Raw genomic sequence first — 19213 nt, forward strand, 5'->3', positions numbered from 1 at the left:
GTCCGCTCACTGGTTGAGCGCGGTGCAGGTGCAACACCGAGGGTTGCGATCCCGTTGCCGGTCGCGGTACGGGCGCGACACCGAGGGTTGCGATCCCGTTACCGGTCATGAAAAAAGACAAAAAAAGAAAAAAATAATTTTTTTTCAAGGATAATAAAACTGTTCATTTACACATACACACATACATAGACATTATATATAATTATATATAAATATATAATACCCATAAAATATATAAACAAATATATACATATGTATATTTTAAATATAATGAAACCTTACAGTAACACTATGCACTATTAGAAAAACACAAAACCTTAATCTATAAATTTATTTTAGAAATGAATTCAAAGTCCCACTGACTCACATAAGCCTATAGAAACTGCTAGTTGAATCTTCCTTCCTCCATTCTAGCTACCTTCATGTCACAAATATTTACAGCATGCCTATTAAGGATGACTCTGGGGCAGATGTAGGTCCAATAGATTTCAGGTTATCAGAGTAGGCACAGAGGTATTTATTTAGTATTTTAAAAATTCATCATAGCTGCAGGAAAAACAACTCAAGACAGAGGCCATACCCTATGGACACAGAGTCTGCACATTATTCATGCTGAAATGGAAGAAACCTTTAAAAAAATTTAGGAGTTTATCATCCTTTCCTTTTTCTCCCACTACTAAGACCTATAGGAAAGATCCTATAATTGGCTCATTGTTCTTTACTAGCTTTTCAGTTAGATGTGGGCAATTAGTTAGAACACTAAGAGTGTGGGAATCAATTGGCATTCAAGTCTTTATCTGTGACATGTCATAGGAAAAACAATTAGCAAGTTTATGACTTACATTTTTTGTTTACAGTTGAAGAGCCAGTTCTAAATAAGAAGTTTAGTTTTGATTACAAGTAGGTACTTACACTTGAAAAATATGAATACCTTTAATATATTTTAATTTGCATAAGCTTGCTGGATTTCAGATTGAAAATTACTGTCAAATATTTGCAAGTGAATTAACCTTGAGAACAGAAATGAATACAAAAGCATAAGTGACAAATTCACCTCTGTGGAATTCAGAGTGTATGCACACAGACACATACGTATTCATTTTGGTACTAATTATTAACTTTCATTGTTCTAGAACAAACTGAAATGATTATTTGTGGCTACGGATCCTCAGCTTACAGTATCAAATAATTCCTCTAAATGAGAAGATGGAGCACACTAAGAAGTTCTGCTCACCTCTTTGGCTATAGTGGTGATGAAGGCGGGTGGTCTGGCAGTGGCAATGAGAGAGAGGGCATGCCTCGCAGAGCGGGCAGAGTCAGCTGCCGGGCTCAAAGGCAGCCCCATTGTGATGCTAAACAGGGATCAGAAAAAAAGGAAAAAAGAAAAGAAGCATTAGAAATATAGACTGAAAAGATTAGACACAGCTTATAATGTCAGTTCAAGGTCAATGGGAGCACTCAAACAGTTAGAATATAATGGACTTGCAACAATGAGCCGTGATTAGGAGTCAGGGTGTTCTGGCATCAAATACAAAATCGAATAATTAACCGTGAAGATTGAAAACAGTATGTGCATCTGTCCAAAGTGTTAAAAACGCCTTGTTAACAAATTATCAAGAACTAGTACTGAATACACATCACAAAGCTCAGAATAAGGCAAGAATGAATATCGTGCTGGGGATTTGCAAATTTTTCCCTTGAAAACAGTTAAAGGTAACAAATTTGTTTATAAGTACATGTTAAAAGATTGTATTTAAGGCTATATATCTGAAAGGAGGCAAAATTCATTTCTGTCTATAAAATTATCAAAAGAACTGAGAATGACAAAATTATTTCCAGTTTGTACATTATTTTTAGTTTGAAATCTCTTCAGCACTGTTAGTTTGCCCCACACTTAGTACTTTTGGAACCAATCTACTAATCAGCATGCGGTGCCAACAGTTATTTATTGTTGATGCAAAAATTACATTAACTGATACTAATTCTCTTTATATAAAGAAGAGACAACATGATATTGCCAAGGCTATTCATAAGACTATCTACACAATGAAATAAATATTTCCAAACTGTGAGAATACAAGGGTTCTGACAGAAGAGTGACAGTATATTCATTTTCTACCTCTAATACACAAAAATGATAAATATTCTTGTTTCTAGGCTTATTTTATTATACATAAACCACAGTGAAAAGTATTAAGACTTAACTAAAATGTGGCATGTGATCCAAAATATAAGGAGTATTTTGTTACCCAGTATGGGAATCCAATCATAGTTTTTCTAGTTAAATAATTTTTATATGTAAGTATGCATATGAAGATGCATTAAGATTTATCCTACTCCAATTAAATAAGTCTATGTGCTTCATGTGTAAACTGGATTATGTTTACTAAGAATTCTCAAAAAGTTTACAGGTGTCTATAATTGATTTTAACTTTTAATTGAAAATAAGATACATTACATAGGCATTCTCATCATTGTTAAAGGAGAAAACTGATTAAAGAAAATCCTGTTTATAATTTCTTTGTGACTTTCCTGATAATATAACTGTCTCTCTTCTTTTTTCCAAATTGAAGGTAGATACAAAGTGGGAACTCAGAGGAGAGGAATATGAAGAGTCTGTCTTTGACATTTACCACTAAAAAGAAAGACATGAGCTGAGATAACAAACACACATACCGAACTTGATTAAAGAAAATCCTGTTTATAATTTCTTTGTGACTTCCCTGATAATATAACTGTCTCTCTTCTTTTTTCCAAATTGAAGGTAGATACAAAGTGGGAACTCAGAGGAGAGGAATATGAAGAGTCTGTCTTTCTTTGACATTTACCACTAAAAAGAAAGACATGAGCTGAGATAACAAACACACATACCGAACAATAAACAAATGGAATGCATTGGTGGGTGTGTCACCCCCCATGAAAGAGCCTGATGCCCTTGGTCCCAGAAGGGGCTGGAAAAAGGTGTTCAGCAGAAAAGCAAGATGAGCAGTTAGCCAGTTTCTTTTCTGGATTAAAATTCACTATTACAAATTCAGCAAAATAAATGTTTACTATGTGAGCAGTGCTGGAGCTGGATTGCAAAATTATGAAATTTAGATTATATACTCATATTTTAAGTCAAGTTTTAAAAAATTCAAAATCTAATTAAACTTTTTAGGTACTCTGTGATGTTTTCTTTCTTCCAGCAATGTGGATGAATAGAGGATGATGACATTGAAAGGCTGCAAGAAACCAAAATGGTATGTTAACTGAGTAATTCTGAAGAAACCTGAAACAAATTTCATAAGATCAATAAAATCACAGAATGTTGGAGTTGGAGATTCCCCAGGCAACCTCCCTGACAATCAATCAGCCAGGGAAAAGGAATGTCTGTCTCCTAGGCAGCCCATCCGACATCTGGAAGGCACCATATATAAGAAAAAAAACTGGACCTAGAACCCAAGTATACAAAGTAGGATTTGCTGGGCTATTTCATGTATCTGCTCCAGAGTATCCCTATGAGGTGGGCATTTTACTAATGAGAAAGCAGGTCCAGAGAAGGTAAGTGAGAAGCCAAGGTAGTAGTGTAATGTTTTTCAGGATAGCTGACTTTTGGAGAAAATAAACCAGGGAGGGGCATGACAATATTGTGGCTAACTGGATTACTGAATAGGATAGGTAACATAATTAAACTCAGCAGCTTTGGATGAATGGCTAGATCACATCCCTGAGAGAAATTTCTGGTGATCTGTTGTAATACTTGGACTTCGGCTGTTTTATTTAACATGAATGGTGGTTTGAAAGAAGATATGGGATGCATAGTTTTCAAAAGGTATGGATATAAAGTTGTAAGGGAGAGTACCCATATTAAATAACAGAACTGAGATGCACAAAATCCTTGGAAAGATCAAACTCAGCTCAATAACAAATTTTATGTGTGGGGACAAAAATGACCAACTCTACAGGTGTGAAATAGGTGACCCACTGCTGAACTGAGCTTGTGAACTGCTGAGGGTCATACTAGAAACATAAATATGTACATTAGTGACACGCCTGCCAAAAGAGATACATTGTATCAAGAGAAATATTACAGTACTTCAAAAAGTGGAAAAATAGAATTGAAAAATGACTCTTTGTATGAACTTTTGGAAGTACCCTTATGTAGTGATGGGGAAGGTATTATCTTGTAGTACTTCACGGCTCTGGGTGCCTGTCCACCCTACCCATGGATATATTGCTCCTTAGGTGCTAAGAGGCAGGGTATGGCTTCTGCAGGACAAGTTATAGTGTCCTCTTGGAGTCCATAGAGGTCCAGTCCATCCCCAGCTGTGTGCTTATGGAACACTTTGCAGTTGGAAACCAGAGTTCTACTCACATAGACATGATCCTAGCAAACTTACTGCCCACCTCTAAGTCCATGATTCCACTCCTTCTCTGTTCTTTGCACAGAGAAGAAATGTTGAGTGGGAAGTTGAGAGAGAGAGAGACAGACAGACGGACAGACACACACACACGGACAGTGAGAATGAATATGAAGAGGTATGTGTGTGCACAAAGGTGGGTGGTCAGCTGACAGACTTTCAAGCTCATGCCATGTTGACAAGTGGATAATTTCCTCTTACCCTTGTGCTGTATCCTGTGGCTACCCTAGACTGAATAAGCACAATATCTGTAAAATGGGTATATTCTACTTCACAGAATTGATAAGATTAAATGAGGTAACGGATGCAAAAACATCTAGCCCAGCATTTTTATATGTATAATAAATAGATATTTCTTCTGACCAAAGATGCCTCTTACAAATAGAAGCAAGTTGAAATGAAAATAATATCCACTAATAGCAGGTCACTGGATCCAAGTTAAAGACCCAGCCACACATCACCCTTCCCATCTCAGCAAATAACCTTGTAAACTTGGGAGAATCAGCAAACTTCTTATAATGAGAAAAATGATAAAGTTTGCTGCTGGGTAGTGGGGACTGGAAGAGAAGCTGTAGGGTAACAGGGAAGGGAGCAAACCAAAGACATGCAAACGTACTGCCCATTGAATTCTGTGGAAGCTGGAAAACACAACAATTTGTAGAGGCATCAATGTGTGCATTTGAGTGATTCCCTTCATCAGTGTCTGGCAGTTTGAGTGCAGGACTGCAGAATGTGGATAGATCTATTGCTCTGAGGTCAGGGCTCTACAGTGACCTGGAAGGCATTCACAGCACAAAAATGGGAGGGTTGTGGCTGTGAGACCAGAAAGGTTGCCAAGGAACAGCAGAAGAAGAGAAGCCTTGTTTCTCTCTCCTCTAGTCTACTCAATACACCAACAGCAGAAGTAATTTTCCAAGAGCACCAACTTTATTTCATGGTTATCCCACTTAAAAACTGCTGGTGGTTTCCTATCACTTCTAAGAAAAATCCCCAACTCCTTGGCTTAAGATTCTAGGTCCTCCATAATCTAGTTCCACTAATTTTCAACTCAGCCTTTTCAACAATGCTCCTGAGGCCAGGCTAATTTTGGCATACATCCCTAAAATTTTGTTCCTTTTTTTTGTGCCAGTATTTTTCTAATGCTTCTCCTTCACCCTATTCCACATTGGCATACTGTCTTCACTCCCCTCTGTTGAATTTTTGTCTTCCCCACATGGTATTCTGCAATTGCTACAGCACTTAATTACTTTCTATTGAAAAAAAACCAGCAACAAAACCCATTTATTCTGGGTCCTCAGTAATGAATCACATTTTGCCAGGCCTTATGAGTTAGTTTTGTATTGTGAACTCTGTGCGCATTTGGAACATGGCTTCTTTTTTTTTTTTTTTTTTTGTCTTTTTCGTGACCGGTAAGGGGATCGCAACCCTTGGTGTGGTGTCGCCCGCACCACGCTCAGCCAGTGAGCGCACCGGCCATTCCTATATAGGATCCGAACCTGTGGCGGGAGCGTCGCTGTGCTCCCAGTGCCGCACTCTCCCGAGTGCGCCACAGGGTCGGCCCGGAACATGGCTTCTAATCCTGTGTATCCTCCCAAAGAGCCTAGTACAGTCTTTGGACATAGTGAGAGCTCTATAGTTAACGCACTAGATAGAGTTATCTGGCAAATTTAGTAGAAGAAAAAAAAAATCACTTGTTCCAGTTATTGGACTGAATTGACCAGGCAATAAAGTCAAAATAATCGATCTGGTAGTTTCGACAGCTGAAGTCTACATGTAGTTATCTTTAAAGTCAAGAGTGCATTGTGTGTGTGATATATTTCAATGTAGGATTCTACTTGAATGAAAAGGATGTCTGCCTTATTCTGGAATGTGTATGTAAACACAGAATTTGCTCTTTTCATCTGATCCCTTCTATGCAGATCGTTTGTTATACAGGCTTATAGGATGAGTTTTTGATTTCCGTCTTTATTCCAAAAAAAAATAGGACATGACACTCTATTTTACTCAGCATTTCAGTATATACATCCGATATGAAATACCAGAGATGACAGATATTATAAATAAAAAATATGAAGAGAAAAATAGTCCACTCAGGCTAAGTTCACACTTTACATGACTGCTCATTAATCCTGTTCTAAGGCTTATTCCATTGCAATAAAAGCATTTTAAAAGTTACATGTAAGAACACTTCAGTTAAATGTCACCATCTAAAATTGTCAGACTTCACCATCTGTCAAATTAAGCAAAACTATAAGGGAATATTAAGGGGAAAAAACCCTTAAATTTTCATTGAATAGCCTGCAAATTTTGGTCAACAGTAACAGGGTATTGAAAACAGTCTCCATGAAAAACAAAGACAACTAAAATTATTTTGAAAATGCATATCTAATTATATAGCATTTGGGATTTCCATCTTACTCCTTCCTGGCAAAAGAATGTGTTAATATTTGTCATGAATGTAATAAGGAATCTTCAATTCCTCTGTCATGTTGGACCTTAATTAATACTATATGTTTTTATTTTTCTCACAATTAGCTGGAGATAGTTCATCGTGAATGAGCAGCCCATAGTCATTCATTTAAAAAATTCCTCACGTGGGCTGACCCCGTGGCTCACTCAGGTGAGTGCGGTGCTGTTAGTGCCAAGGCCGTGGGTTCGGATCCTATATAGGGATGGCCGGTGCACTCGCTGGCTGAGCGTGGTGTGGACAATACTGAGCCAAGGGTTGCGATCCCCTTACCGGTCCAAAAAAAAAAAAAAATTCCTCACGCAAGATGTTACCTGTGGATCACTTACCATACGAAGGGTGACATAACCAGATGGTATGAAAGCTGCAAAATGGGAGCTGGGAGACCTGAATGATAGTCCTAGCTCTTAGAGTAATAGTGTGATCTCAGACAAGTTGTTAAATCTCTCTAAACCTTATTTTTACTTAATAGCCGGCCTCTGAACACCTGCAGAGGGGTATGTAGGAGCTAAAAGTAAAGAAAAAACTCACTGTAATAATCATTATAGAGGAAAAGGTAAAACCAATCCTTCTTTTGACCTTAATTCTATTCCCCAGAGATAACGGGAAAGGAAATTATATTAGAGTTTTAGATGGGAAAATCCCAGTTTATGTTCTGCAAGGGAAATAATACACACATTTAGCTAAAAGCAGCATTTATTTCCACACACAAGTTTTAAGGTACTACTCAACATCTTTTGGACATGCCTTTCTTACCTCTGTTTTTTTCAAGTTCCTGTCCTATCCCTCTTCCCATCACAATCGTGCAAATGAAAGATTCAGATGAAACTTTTCCTTGCATACCTTCTGCTTATCCAGCTATCATTCACCTCAACATGCCCTGACCGTCCATACCTTTTACTCTCCCTCTCAGTTTGTGTCTTTCGTTATCTTTGGGCAGATCATATTTTTCCTTTAAGACTGCAAATGCCTCGGAGATAGCATCTTTATTTGATTCAACTTCATAACTACAGATAATACCTAATGTTGTCCTTTTACATATTAGTTACTCAGTAGACATTTGCCTAATTAACATAGTTTAAAACTTGGCAGACTATCTGAAACCATTAGAAAAACAAGTGTTGATATTTTGATTTCAAAGATGGAAAATTTTAAGTCATTTTTCTAAAATAAAGGTGTAACCAATTCTGGAAAAATACCCAATTAATCTTGAGGCATATATAGCTTTTTAGGAGACCTCTAAGAGTAGGAGTCAGCTCCAACAGAGGATGTCACTACATGGGAGAGAGGCAGAAAGAACTCTGCTATGAAATGTTTTCTCCAGAACTAGGCAGCGGGCCTGAGCTTGCACCCCCTCCCCAATACCTCTATCCTCATAAACTCATAAGAATGGGAATAAAGAAAGAAACACTGTCTGTGTTGTTTTCTTTTCCAATAAACGTGAACTGAAATTTTAAAAAGCACAAGGCTAACATAAAAGCTTTTTTCATAAGGCAGGCTTAACATCACAGACAGAAGGAAGGCAGCTGCGCATGGTAACTGTGTACACAGTAAACGAGCCACAAAGAGGGGCAGCCCAGCAGGGCAGCATGAGGGTGAGATGCACACTTCACCCCCTCCACACATCGCTGCTCCATCCACCTATTCCTATACCAAGACCGCTACAGCTTATATCAAGTGTGTCATGGATGCAACAGGCCATTTTCAATCTAAATCTTGTTATAGATTAATAAGCAAACATTTTCTTGCTTATTATGCAATTTATCATGATCAAAATTACATTGGACTCCATTCATTTATTCAGAACTGTGTATAGAAAGTCATACTAATCTTCATGACAGAAAAGGATATAATAGCAAGATTTAAATTACCTACTGAAAACTATAGTATTTGTGTCTGTGGACATACTACACGTAGATAGAACAGAAGTGCATCTTTATGCTTGCTGATATAAGCTTAATGTAAATTTATTTTAAAACAAAAAATTAAATTCTAAAACTGAAATAAAAACCTATTACTTTACTCCCAGGCAACAAAATAGAGTGCATACTGTTGAAATTTAGATGAGATTTGAAAATAAGCTACAAAATTGGGCCAAAGCAAAATCTTGGACAATGAAAAAATGTTAAAGCCTTCTCAAGATAAACCAGGAGAGTTGTGGTAACAGCAGCCAGCACTGTTGACTCCTAGGAGGGTGTACATGGCAGCTGCGGCAAAGGGGAGGAGGGCAAAATGTCAAAAATACGTTCAGGGGCTTTGCACAAAGGCCAGCTGCCTCATACTAGGTGCAAACTCATGGGCTCCCATTCCCTCCTAATCCTTAAAGTTAATCAAGAACCTTCAGGTCTTCTGTATCCAGAAGCTATCCTGGTTACCACTAAGACAAAGTGCTCATTCTAGAAACAGGCAGCTCTTGATATGTTGAACACTAGGACCATAACCATGGCATCACCTCCCTTATCACCAGGACACAGGTAACATCCATTTAATCTATCAATATGTGCTAAGTACTCTTCTAAGCACTTCACAAATATAAAATCATTTAACATCAGCCTAATGAGACAGGTACTTTAATTAACCACAACTTGTAAATGAAGAGAGGTAAAGTAATTTGCTAAAGGGCATACAGCTAGGGAGACACAGAGGTGAAGTTTGGAAGCACAGTGGTATCATAGGAGGTAATGCGGGAGGGCAGTTGCCTAGGTTGACATGAATACCTTTCTCCTACCCATTAATCTTGGGACTTAGGGCTGGGAATACTCAATCTATAGACAAAGCCACAGCATCCTGTTCTAGTATTTAGTTGTTTCTCTAGTCTCTACTTCCTAAGCACAGAGTAGTCAACAGAAAGACTACGGTCCCAAAGCATGCTGTAAACTAAGGCAAGTGTGAGGTATGAGAAAGGCAAACTTGAAGAAAAGGACAGAGAACTCTAGTTTTTTAAAAGGTTAACAATGACAAGAATGAAAATGCCATTCATTGAGAAAATCAAAGAGGTAAGTAACACTTCCTTCCTTTAAGGGAGGCACCATGGACAGTTCAGGAATTCCTACCACTTCCCACCCACTAAGATGACTATACTTACAAAAAAAAAAAAGAGAGAGAGAGAGAGAGAGAGAGAGAAAATGGAAAAACAAGTATTGGCGAGGATGCAGAGAAAACAGAACCCTTGCACATTGCTTGTGGGAATGTCAAGTGCTGCAGCTGCTATGGAAAACAGCTTGGTGGTTCCTTAATAAGTTAAACATGGAATTACCATATGACTCAGCAATAGATATCTACTCAAAGAAATAAAAGAGGTATTCAGACAAATACTTGTACATGAATATTCGTAGCAGCTCTATCCACAACAGCCAAAAGATGGAAATGACCCAAATGTCCATCAGAAGATAAACAGATAAACAGTACATAGCATAACCACAGAATGGAATGTTATTCAGCTGTAAAAAGAAAAGAAGCACTGATGCATGCTACAACACGGATGAGCCTTGTAAACATTACGCTAGTGAAAGAAGCCAGTCATCAAAGACCACAGATTGTATGGCTCCCTTTATAGGAAATCTCAAGATACAATAAACACAATTTAAAAACTATGACCCAAATGTCCATCAGAAGATAAACAGATAAACAGTACATGGCATAACCACAGAATGGAATGTTATTTAGCTGTAAAAAGAAAAGAAGCACTGATGCATGCTACAACACGGATGAGCCTTGTAAACATTATGCTAGTGAAAGAAGCCAGTCATCAAAGACTACAGATTGTATGGCTCCCTTTATAGGAAATCTCAAGATACAATAAACACAATTTAAAAACTATGTCATAGATCATTCACTGGTTCAGTGCTAAATCTCAATTGTGTTAAATTTACAGAAACATGCTTCCCCGTCATTGTCCATATCCAAAATTTAATATATTGAGATATTTGTGTATTTTTTGTCTATTAAACACACAACTTATAAAGAGAAATTGATGACTTCCACAAAACAAAACAACAGATTAAATTAATTGGAATTCAGCACATACTTAGCAAGCTGTTTCTCAGCATCAGCACAAAGTTCGAGAAGCCCCATCAGAACAGCGGACACATCCATGTAAGGCTCCCAAACAGTGAAACCTCGTCCAATCAGATCAATGGCTGTTCTTCGGATAGTACTGTGTGGAGGAAGTTTGGGGCTTGGCGGCTGTAGCAGAAGAAATGTCAGGGCCTTGCCTAAAATTACAAAATAAATTCAGAGCAGTAACTTTATTTTGTGATGTTTTCTTTGAAGCATACTTTCAAAATATAAACCATTTTGGATTTTTTTTAACTGCAAAGGGTTTTGAACAATAGGACTATAAAAGATCTCCAGTTTATAGTTTGCTCAGCCATACACTTTCAAGCAACAAGCTAGACTACCATGTTTTATACTAGATCCTAAAGTGTTTCAATTCATAATGACTACACATAGATAAGTATATATAATTTCAAAACATGTCAGTAATTCTAGATTCCAAACAATGTTCTCAGTGTTCTGCAAAATGGAGATGGTTTCAAATAAGGTAATATAGCACTTTTTAACCTTTCTTCTGTATCTAACACAGTTCGCATGTAACATACCTCCTATCAGTAACACCTCTCATTATAGGCAATGTTGGGACGAGGAATGAAGAAGGTAGAATGCATAGTTTGAAAAAGTCTCTCTCCCTAGGAATCCATTTTCCTCTATATTCTGATGTACATACCAATATAGTACAGTGATGTTGAGTATGTAGTAAGTTCTTCAAGTTTCTTAAACAAATTTTAAAAATAGCACAATATTATGTCTAAATCTGATGAAATGATCTGGATTTTAATTAACATGTATTCCTTTATGTTGAAGATGAGGCTGACAGTTTGTATACTTAAGCCTGATTGCTATTAAGCTGCAAAGACCCATTTGCTTCAAAAGGCATTCTGGCATTCGAAAAAGAAAAAAACTAGGAATTATGAAAAGCAAACTGTAATTGAGAAGAGGTTTTTTGTTTGTTTTTGAGGGGAAGAGACAAAACAGTTCATAAATCAGAGAACAGTACACATACTGATTAAGGGGAATACAGGCTTCAGATTTAAGATAGAGAATTAACCACAGTTTCATAACTTATTGGGAGGCAGGCTGAGGAAGGTACTCAACTGAACCTCAGTTTCCCTGTCTGTAAAATGTCAATAAGAATAGCTACCTCTCACAGAAGAGTCTGTGTGTTAAATAAATTTATGCCTGATAAGCGTACTGCCAAGAGCCCAGACCTGGTGGGTGCTCAATAAACAGCAGGCAGGGCTCATCATGGATAACATGTTGAACTTGTCTGTTTCCCAGATTAAGAACAAGGCATATCAACATTAATTTAATACATCACTGAGTAAAAGCATTTAATCATTTTTATGTTATAGCCAATTATTAAATGGGAATGGATTGAAATGAAAGTGAAAAGATGTGAAAGGTATTGGAAAGCCAAGATAAGAGTCTATGAATGCATTCTGCAAATTAGTGGCTCTGAATTTCTTATCAGCCATAGAACCCTTTAAGAATCAGTTGAAAGCCCACAGTCCCTTCCCCAGGAAACTACATATACATATCCACCAAATTTGCAGAAAAATTTCAAGGAGGCCATGGACCTTGCGTTAACAACTTCCGTAGTAAGCTAAAAAGGAACATACATATAAAGTCTCCTTGAGGAAACATTTCAAAATTCATACTTCATAAGTGCATTTGTAAATTTTACTCTCATATTTAACCATGTAAATGTAAAATGTAAAGCTGCACATTTTGCTTTTGGATTAGAAAAATTAATAAACTCCTTTAAAAAAAATGTAATCCACTATTCTCCATTTTCTGCCAGCATTTATGTGTTCCTTATCACATGATATTTTTAAAATATGGGCATTTCTGTGCATTTCCCTTTTCCTCAGCAAGTCTGTCAGCTCCTTGAGGGTAGGAACTGTGTTTCATAGAACTTTGCATCTTCCAAACCACCAAGCACAGTGCTTTGCACACATCATGAACCTAAAATAGAAAACAGATCTGCCTTTACTGCATGTACATTTCTAACTCAGCTCCCGCCCCAGTTTGTCAGAATGATATTTCAAAGTGTGAAGAAATCTACCACTTTCCCATTTAATATTTACTTCTAGGAAGTTGGAAAGCTGCAGAGAAGCCCCAACTGCTGTTTTCTGCAGACATCCTAAAACACCAGCAGCACTGGCTTCCAATCTGAGCAATAGGGCTCCCTGGAGGTATATTCTTTGAGTAATATGGCAAAGGGGAAGTAAAGTTTCCCAAGTACCATGTTACATAGCATTTCAATCATCATCTTCCTTAACTACACTCTACCATTTCTGTATTCATTACAGGTAGGAGCATTCTGGCAATACCAGGGATCATGCTGGCTTCTAAGGGCTTCTGTGGTGGGACCTCTAGAGGCAGTTTCCTCACCACTCTGACAATTATTTCCTGAAAGTGAAAATAAATAAGTGGCCGACTTCTTGATATTTTCCATCATTGTTCTGATGAAGTGGGAAAGACAGCACAGAGGATGTGATTACTTGCCCTTTAATGAAATGACCATAAGGGGAAAATTAGTAAGGGTTCTCCAGAAGACCCCTGGCCCTGCAAAGGCCCACCAGAGTGTCTGCTGCCCTTCTGCAAAGCATGACCCATGACTCGCAGAGGGGATGCACAGCTCAGCAGGATACAGTCCCTAGAGCACTGCTACCTTTTCCCTTAAATTATTTTCTATTTTACTCAATGATCTCATAAGTAAAATTCTCCTACAGCATCTCCCCTCCTTTAGTTCAAATTATAGTCTCCAGGTAACATAAAGCAAAGATACCTATAGTTTGGCAGGGCAGTTTTCACAGTTCTGGCAGACCATGTGTAAGGTATTGAAAGGAGAGAGAAAAATGGCCTACTTCACACACAAATTTAAATCTACTAGTGAGAGTATGGTTTGTTTTCTTAATGAGCTGTTTTGAAATTATAAAGAAACACAAATGTAAAAATTCCACATCTGTCTCTGACAGCTTATTCCAAATGAAGCATGTAAATAACAGATATTAAAAAGGATTTTCAGGTAAACCTCTTGATTTCCAGCCTTGCTAATAGTTTTGATTTTACTGCTACCAGCAAAAATGACACTGATGTTCTGAAGGAATAATCCAGGATGCCTAAGTCTTCAAACTTCTTCATCATATATTCTTTCTGCTGATATTAAGGAACTAGGCTTTAAAAAATGGTTGCATGATAATAAAAGCGGATAGATATTCCTTTCTCAACTTTGTATTCTCCAATTTAGGGTTTTTCTAATATAATATAATACAGGTGCTCTGTGAGCCAGACCAAGGTGATGTGAAAGCTAAAATACAATGAAAATACATAAAATATAAAATATAAGGTAATGATAGTATCTTTCCTATTGATCTTTGGTACCCAGTAAGAGTTATATATTTTAATCTTTATAAGATAAAATCTAATTTAAAATATATACTTATTTTATGTAAATGCATCACTCTTACATAGTACTTCCCTTAGTACGCAAGGTGGAGAAAGATGCTATCATCTACCATCATGACTGATCCCTTTATGAGAGGCTCTCAGTGACAGTATTAAAAAGGTCAACTGGCCTGACATTCATTCAAGGCTCTCCACAATTTGGTCTTAACCCATCCATCCAGATTCCTCAAATAACTATTTATTGAGTATTTCTATATCATAGTAAGTGTTTGAGAAACAAAAGGGAATAAGATTCAGTTCCTTCCCTTAAGAAACTTCATTCTAATTAAGGAGACAGGTGAACAAACAGGTAATTTGAATATATCATGAACAGTGTTTTAATATTTATAAGCAGACGGTATCAAGACTAAACTTAACAGAAGTACTTAGTTCCATCTTGGAAGAACAAGAAGGCTTCCAGGGGAAGGTAACCTCTGTGTCAAAACCTAAAAAATAAGTAGGAGGAGGAGAGGAGAATGGAAAAGGGAGGAGAATGGAAAGAAACATTCCAGGCAGAGGAACAGCATGTGGAACGGCCAGGAAATGAGAGAAAACGTGGCAAGATGAAGAGATTACATGTAGTTCAATATGGCCAAAAATTCTGTGTGGGGGTGGGGGTGATGGGCAAGGGGGATGAAGTATAACAGTGACACATGAGGCAAGACATGTTACTAGAGCCCAGTCACAGGGGGCTTTATGTGCCGTGCTAAGGAGTTTGTTTATTCTGGTGATAATAGGAAACCATAGGAAAGTTTTAAGCAAAGAGAAGAGTTGATCAGATCTTCATTGCTGAAAGATCAATACTGGAGCTTTTTTGTGATTAAAAAAGGGCAAGATCTAGGGCCTTTTTAATTCTGATCTACTCATCCCCAGCCAATGGGATTAATTCGAATCACAGAATTTCTGAATTGAATGGACTTTAGAAAAATCTGTCTATTTCTGTGTTTTGGAAGAGATAAACTGAGAACCACAGAAGGCAAGTAGTTAGCTGCAGCCCTAAGTAAGGACTCCAGGCCTCTGTGGCCCAGACCACGGGTAATGACTAGTACACATCTACGAACACAACCTGCATCTCCACAGCCATGTTTTATTCATGATGCTCTACCTAACAGAAGTACATCTTCTACGATCTATCTCAAATCCATCTCCTACTCCTTCCGAATTAATTTCAGATGCAGTTACCAGAATCTCCCCAAAACAGGAGATTAAATAAATTATGTTTTATCTTTTCTCACACAATGAGAAGATTGTTGTCACTGGTGCAACAGCTAGAGATAACCATACCAAGGTCCCTGTAATTGTCTTGGCTCTAATTTAGTTGCGTCATGGCCACAGAATGGTTAATTCCACATCAAGCAAAACATTCACTTTCCAGGCAGGAAGAAGAACGGTGAAGGACAAAAGGACATGTGCCAGTTAAGTCAAGCATCTCTTAAAGTCTGATTACATTTCATTGGCCAGAATTATATCATACTTCCCCTAGTTTCAAAAAAGCCTGGAAAATGCAGTTTGTTAGTTGGGCATATTGCCATTTTCAACAAAACTGAGGTTTACTTTACATGAAAGGGGAGAATGGTTTGGGGTAGCTAAACTGTCCATCCATTTAATAAACAATGCTATACTATCTTTTGGCAGTTCTTCTGTTGTCCATAGCTAATTATACTTATGTATTTATTTACCTTTTTATAACCGCTAAACAGGTAAATTCCCTGGGCCACGTGAAATTTAAAATAAATACTTTTATGTTTGGCATAGGCTTAACACAGTGCTTTATATTTAGTAAGTACTTAATACATAATTGTTGCTTTGGCAAACATTGAAAATTACACCACATATGTCCAGCACAGTCAACAAAATTATACACAGACTAGAAATTTCCAAGTCTTACATGGTTCTATGGTGAAATGGGAAAAATATAAACAATGTAGTCTCTTTCATAAAGCTAGAATTATTCAATATAAAGGAGTACTTATTCTGAGGTACGGTCTTACTACTTTTTTTTTTTTGGTGAGGTTATGTTCTTACTGCTTTTTTGATGAATAAAAGTTTTCTTTAATAAAATTATACATATGCTGGTATTATCTAATTTTTGAATTAAGCAATATAAAAAATTTGAAACACTACTACATGCCCTCAGAGTTTATTTTTGGATATTTTGCTAGCCCGTGATATCCAAAAGACTGAAAATCATTGCCATTTGTAATAAATTTACTGTCCTGGGGGAACTAAAAGTTTCCTTCTCTTTAAGTATTACAACCTGTAAGTCTTATTACTGGTCACTGTCTCTTGACAAAGAATGCCAAGAGGCTCCTAACTCAACTTGTTACAGGGTGGAATTCAGTATTATTCAAGTCAATCTGGGGCCATACTCAAGGTTAAGTTATCAAATTATTGGTGCTTCTTACCTATAAGAGAGGTGAGTAGTATAGATACTGTGGCAGCTTTACAGGAGAATTTAGTGCATAGCACCTCCCACCACACCCCCCATATGCCTAGCCAAATGTAGAAATGAACTACCAATAAGCATACAGGCTCATAACACTGGAACACAAATCAAATCAAAACAAAACAAAACAAAACCCTTTAAAAAGCGGAAAGCACTAAAATCCAGCAATGGATAAATCACAATTAACTTAGACCCTCTGGCTGCTGAGAAACTAATTCTGTTGTCATGCAGTCAAGAGTAATAACAATAACTCATATTTTAGTGTTATTTTTTCTCAAGCTTTTTACCTCTTTTGAAGAGTTCCAATTTTAATCTGACTGTTTTTTAAAAGTGCTACAAAAGAGTAAAGTTGCAAGAAAATATTTACACTTTGCTGTAACAGCAAAATGCTAAAAATGAGAAAAGGACTGAGAGAAAGATAGCAAAGCCAAGCCTGTGTAAGCTGAGGTCAAAAAGCTGATAGTATTAACCTATGACTCACTTGTTGCTTTGGCAAGATGAATATTATTCAGTCATGGACTGGCCAATAAAAAAATACCAATGTTTAAAATTTTCATAGTATCTGGCTGGTCTAGCTCTTTTAAAACATTAATATGCAAGCCATAACACACAAACACACACACGTGCACATACATGTTCTAATGTTATTACTTAGAATTACTTAATGAATTTGTTTTCTGGAGCATTTATTTACCCTTATCACAAAGCACATACTCAATTTATTAATATACCCTACTTTTATTGAATGCCTATTATATGAAAACACTTTATTAACTATAAAGAACTATAGCTATATATTTCTCTAAGCATCATGTATCATTTTCAGCATTATTTGTTTGATTATAAATAACACTTTCACATTGCTGTTTCACTTTTTCCCCTCTTGCATTTTTAGCTCAAGGGTAGGGACTGAACCTGACAGTAGTACCTTCAGTTCTCCACAGCATGTTTGACACACAGCAACAGACACACCGAACATAGACTTCTTTTATGTTCAACACACACAGAGTCAACTGCCAGATAATATATAGAAACAGAACATCAGAGTTGTCTACACCTTTATCTTCTCATGACCACAGATCCTATTAAGAAATGAGCATGAATCATGTATTTTATTTTTTGCCCAGTTTCTACTTGTGCAGAAATAGTACTAAATAAAAAAGGATCATTCAAAAGTTGTAAAATCCAGACTTCCATTTGTAATTTTATTTCTTCCTTTTTTTTTTTTTTGGCTAAGTTTTCCCTCCCACATTTCCATGAAAGCCTGAAGACATCACAGGAATCCTGTGGTTATCCCACAGAGAGTTTCTAGGACCAGCTGTCATAAGCCTTCTAGCAACCCTTACACCCATAGAAAGCGGCAACAGGCCCTGACTAACTGAAGAGGCTGACGGAGGGAAACAAGAAATGACATGTGTAAGAAGAGAAAGGAGCCTCAATTATGGGATTATGCAGCACCTCCTTGATAGAGGAAAGGCAGCTTGGATTTTACGTCAGGAAACCCTCAACCATAGGGAGGAGTTTTAAGAATTAGAAACTGAAACAGAAGCCAGAGTCAAACCTTTATCGGGGAGAATAAAATGTTCTAATTGCAATTATTACAAAACCATAGCATTTTATAGAATTTTTCAAAGAGCTCTGGGAGATCATTCATGACTATTACTACTATACTGCTAGTAGAAAATATGCACAACCATTTTCTCAGCTTTGATCACTTCTAGGCCAGTCCACCAGCCTAGTTAAGACAACCTCATTCCTCATATTTAAAAGAAAAACATGAATGAAGAAATGGCCACTATTCTTTCTTGGCTCTGAATAGTACAGAAGGAAAAAAGGTCATATTAAGAAATGCTTTAATTAATAGCTCAATTACAAAGAAACTCCTGTGGGAGAACACATTATATGCACTTTAAACCAAATGAATTTATGATGATTTATGCCATTACAATGAGTGCAAAATGAATTAATAATGATTGGCCACTTATTTCAAAGTGTAACCAAGTGAATGAAGCCTTTTCCCACTTGCTAATGTCCATCAAAGAACAAGGATGGCAGAGTGCTATCTAGAATTCTATTCCTTTGCTTTATACAGGTACTTGATTTGATCAAAAATAATTCCAATGTATTGTGCATTATTCATGGATATGAAATAATTTAAAAACATTTCTATAACTAGGTGCTTTGTATTAATGCAATTATTAAAAACTGCTTTTAAACTTTTTACATTCTGTACTGCATAAAAAGTCATTTCTTTTAATGAAAAACATAAAATAACTGTTAAACTAGGAAGTTAAAAATCAAAATTCTTCTTGATTCAAATATTTTCTTTCTATTCTATTGAATTTCATATGAACTAAGTTATGTCAAATAGTAAAATTTAATCTCATTTTG

General features: G+C 36.8%; 1 protein-coding gene across 2 annotated transcripts in view; it reads right to left on the reverse strand.

Moving 5' to 3' along the window:
- Window positions 1–19213, reverse strand: part of WDR7 (WD repeat domain 7) — a 363500-nt gene that overhangs the window by 99122 nt on the left and 245165 nt on the right. For both annotated transcript variants that reach the window (XM_008569390.1, XM_008569388.1), the window contains 2 exons: window positions 10895–11081; window positions 1235–1352 (listed from right to left, as the gene is read on the reverse strand). In XM_008569390.1, the coding sequence (XP_008567612.1) occupies window positions 1235–1352; window positions 10895–11081 (305 nt within the window). The remainder of the gene's footprint in view (window positions 1–1234; window positions 1353–10894; window positions 11082–19213) is intronic.

Source organism: Galeopterus variegatus, unplaced genomic scaffold (genome assembly GCF_000696425.1).
Source record: "Galeopterus variegatus unplaced genomic scaffold, G_variegatus-3.0.2 Scaffold489, whole genome shotgun sequence".
In the NCBI taxonomy this organism is placed as follows: domain Eukaryota; kingdom Metazoa; phylum Chordata; class Mammalia; order Dermoptera; family Cynocephalidae; genus Galeopterus; species Galeopterus variegatus.